Genomic DNA, 4,201 nt, shown 5'->3' with positions numbered 1-4,201 from the left:
GACCAATACTATCTTTTATATGCTACAGAGGGTCTGTATTCACCTTGCTTACAGATAAACGGACAAACTGTGGTTTACTGAGTGAATCTTTATCGCCTCGAGTCTTGACTCATGTCTAGCCCAGTTTCGTGTCAATGGCTACGTATTTAGCTCGTGTACTGTTGTTTATGAGGCGTTTCATTATAGTATGTTGTTACTTGTACAAACAAACGCCACACCCACAAATGAGTTCCCCCTCATCATCTACTCTCCGGAATGGCACGACACACAGGACTCTATTGACGGCCATTAATGATATGAAGGAAGTGCCACCTAATGCCATGTGTAATGACGCTATGGCCTCATCCTTTATGTAAACAAGTAATTTTAAAGTTGCATACCCACACAATACTAGCTTGCCCGCTATATACTCTCCTGATGCGACTTTTTCGAAGGTCAGACCAAATTATCCAAAGCTCCACAACTCCAGTCTTGACACTGCTACAGCATACTGCATTCTGCGTATCCAGAGGAGTTAAGATAAAGTGAAGTTCAGTTGATTTCGTTTCCGTTCATTGCACATTGCAAGGTGCATTTATGGTGGGTTTTTACCAAATGCAGACAACTCTTTACGAGTCTACAAATCTGCCTTCCTACTTCCTTGGCATTGATGCACAATTGAAACTGAGTATATTGATGAACGCCACAATTTATTGAAAAATGGAAATGACAGTGACGAGAGAGTATGGAGTACATTAGCAAGTGATGCAAGAATTTCGAGGATTTCCGCTAATAACTCGCAAATGCTCAACAGGGTTATCTGCTCCAGCATTGATTGTGAGTGCAGTCGTAACCAGTTGGGCATTTGGTGCAGGATCCTCCTTCAGTGTAGGGCTTACGCCCTATGAAATTGCCCCTAAATGCAAGACAAATCAAAATGTCGTTATGGTGAAACATTGGAAAACTTAGATAGTGTAGGCACAAATCACGCATGTGTGGCAGCGACCACAATTGAAGAGGGTATACTTGGACTCACGCAGGAGAGTACTGACAAACCAAATAATATACTGGTGGACGCCAAGCTGGAAGCATGCTGTCGCAACGATTGATTGCACAGCCGAGTTCAGTTGAGTCGGCCCAAACCATCTAACAGATGGGAATGAATTAGTAAATGTGTTAAAGGTTAGAAAGGTTGGAAGTAGGGCAATTTGATATCTGGAGGAATATCAGAGATTACCTGCGTGTAATGTCCGCAGACCTTAAAAGGAATGCAGGAGTTGTTGGAGTAAGTGTAATATTTCACTTCTGCCTTCCACATATTCGCTAGCCACCTAACTGTTGGAACTAAACCTCCAGAAGCGGCAAGATTCTGTCCAACACCCCTATATTCTGGATGTTGTTGTGGGTCCGTGTGTGCGTACCTGCATCGCCTAGCCCATCTTTCTGCCAAATTCTCCAGTCTTGGAGAATATTTCTAGCACAGAACAAAATAGATTTGGGATGGAGTAAATTTGCAACGGAAGCGTCAAGGCAGCAATGCCAGGCTTGGTGTGTCACCAAATTAATTCAAAATTTGTTTACCATTAGCATCATGTTGGAAGCAGGTGGGCGCACTTGCTCACGAGCTGCTGTGTGAAGTTCAAGAATGCTCCTACGGTCTTCTTCACTAAGCGCATGGACAACAGCAAACAACGCAGTCAGGAGGCTAGCTGCCTTGATCATGATGGCTAGGATGAGCGAAATAGCACGGGCTAAATGAGTAATCATCAAAGTGGTTGAGGCTAGCCTGTCTGATTCAACCAAAGTCCTGGTAAGCCATCTGAACAAAATATTTACGACTGTTATATACCTATCTTCAACAAAGCTACAGACGACTGCACCAATAAGGTTGCCGTGACTATACCAATCACAATTGGTGTTAAATTTTATATTTGTTCTGATTCAATTACCTGACCACATGACACACGAAATAGGCTGCATCTACAGCTAAATTAGCCTACGAAAGACAGAGCAGCAACAGTATCCATCTGGTGTTGTAGTAACACTAGCTAGCAGCTTTCCGTATACGAGAAACCCTCCTGGGACAGATATAGAATATTGGAAACCTACCAACACGGTTGTGTTAGCTTGCATAGACTAATAAAGAAGGTGCTCAGAGTTAAGGATTGCCCGAGAACATGGTGGAAGATCATTGAGTACAGTACACGCACCCTAATGTATACGTAACTTAAAGTTGTCGGTGGGCGCGGGACAACAAGACAGGTTTGTATCTAGATCACAGGAGGAACATATTAAAAGGCAATGCAGCCTTAACCCATCGCGTCAGTTGACCCAAAACGCCAAGGCCTAAATGCACAGATGGAGTTTCTTTAAAAATTCTTTTATAATTGAGCCATTATTTCAGCACAATAGAGTACAAAAGCACGTGGGAATGTTGTAGTTCTTTGACAGTCTCTTGGACACTGTGTTTGATTGCATGGGCAAGGTAAGAGTTCGCCATGAACTCTGACCACGTCTTTAATTTCGGCTCTTCCTCTGCACAGCAGTGATATATTTTCTGCTATCCCATTGTGAATTACCACAAATTAAGGAAGGTATCACTAAGATACTATGTCGGCAGTGGCAAACAAACCCGATGTGAAATGACGATCTCCTTGACTTCAATTTCTGCACGCTAAACACTAACATCTAATTTATGTAACTACCCAGTTCCGCATTCAGTAAAAATGCTACTGTGAACTGAAGCGATGCTAGACAGGTTCATTATGGTGCTGTCTACATTATCCACATGAATATGCTTAGTAAATGAACTCGGATACTTTCTCCACCACCACTATTACCTAGGCAGAACCGATATATATATGACTCGAAGGGGTCGCTAAGGTGAGAAAAATGCAGCAATTTAGGAATTGAGGTGCAGCATTATACCCATCAAGTTATTTAAAATCCCAAGTTTACCAAATGACTCTGCCTTTTGGCTTAATGATATTACGATTAGCGGTGAGGATACTGGGTGGCCTCGTTGCAAACATCATCCTCTCTCCAGCAGTAAGGGAGCATTGCATTGCACCCTCCTCCAATACGCCTCGTAGATGGGACAATAATTCAGGTGCAGGAGAATGGCCAAGGTGAATCAGCGCCGTTGACACCAAATATCGCTTTAAGTTCAGACAAATTCGATGACTGTAACTTCTGCCAAGTGAGTGCATTTTACATAATGCATCAACTGCGTTGTGATGGTTGACGTGGGAGGCAGACCATGGAGTGCTCCGAGAGACGATGCTCAAAGGGAAAGACGGACTGTGCAATGTGCTGATAGTTTGTCTGGCTGTGTGTGGATTACGCAAGCAGCTAATTGTTTACAAATTTTACTTCTGCTGTGCGGTCTGGCCTCCAAATCACGCCAGTTGGCTCAGCTCTCTTCGATGCCAGTAATATATTTTCCCTTACAATACAATGACTTCTTACGACCTCAGAAATGTCTCGGACATTGCAACTGCATAGTCTTGCATTTTTTGAATAAAAGCATTTTATTTGGGTTTGAAAGATAGTAAAGGAATTTGAGAAAATAATATTTGCTTTGATTTTCAACAAAGACCACTTTACACCTTTATTCGAAGCGGTTACATTTTCCAACTTGAGGACATGAAGCAATGTTTATGTCATTTTTGCTAGGGGAATGGTATCGCAGGCAATGAGGACTGGAATTTTTTGTGATAGAAATAACTAATCAAGCGGTATAGCTTTTGTAAAATGCGAAATCCTAGGAAATATAAGTGGTGATTTGAATTTCCTCCTCAAAGAAGTACTTAGGGAATAACAAATGCTTTCCTTTACGTCGAAGAGAATGTCAGTAGAATAAACACATTGTATCTGCAAATCTCTCATCATTGCTTAGGTTCGGATGAATAGATCACCACACCATTGTATCTACATTTCATTGAGGCTGCATTTACAGTCGGCTGGGATCTCACGTAAAGTTGTAACTCACTCAGGTTGAGAAATGGTAACCCTAAACCATCGAATGCAGTAAATGCAGCTGAAACAGTCTTTAGATGATCGTGTACACAAACACCTAATTTTGGATTTGATAGCTCTTCATTCTGCGTGATACAGCTGCTACTTGAAGACAATGCATGGCGCGGGTGCACATCGAACTAAACTGCCTGGTCTTCTGAAGTGGTGCTAGCAATGTAAAAAAGGCCGAAATTTCAGGATTTCA

The 4,201-nt window shown here is 42.2% G+C and overlaps 1 protein-coding gene across 1 annotated transcript; it reads right to left on the bottom strand. All coding sequences in view use genetic code 11, as the record gives it.

Moving 5' to 3' along the window:
* Nucleotides 1–795: 795 nt before the first annotated feature.
* On the bottom strand, nucleotides 796–1,938 carry EGR_10311 (Peptidase inhibitor; the record flags this gene model as incomplete). Its single annotated transcript, XM_024499560.1, has 5 exons — nucleotides 796–895; nucleotides 1,016–1,125; nucleotides 1,217–1,453; nucleotides 1,561–1,730; nucleotides 1,929–1,938. The coding sequence occupies 5 exons, from the start codon at nucleotides 1,936–1,938 to the stop codon at nucleotides 796–798; spliced, it is 627 nt and encodes a 208-aa protein (XP_024346022.1).
* Between the last annotated feature and the right edge of the window lie 2,263 nt (nucleotides 1,939–4,201).

The sequence above is a fragment of the Echinococcus granulosus genome (genome assembly GCF_000524195.1).
Source record: "Echinococcus granulosus chromosome Unknown EG_S00208, whole genome shotgun sequence".
NCBI lineage: Eukaryota > Metazoa > Platyhelminthes > Cestoda > Cyclophyllidea > Taeniidae > Echinococcus > Echinococcus granulosus.
Note: the sequence above shows the minus strand (reverse complement) of the source record. Positions and strands in the feature narration are given on the sequence as shown.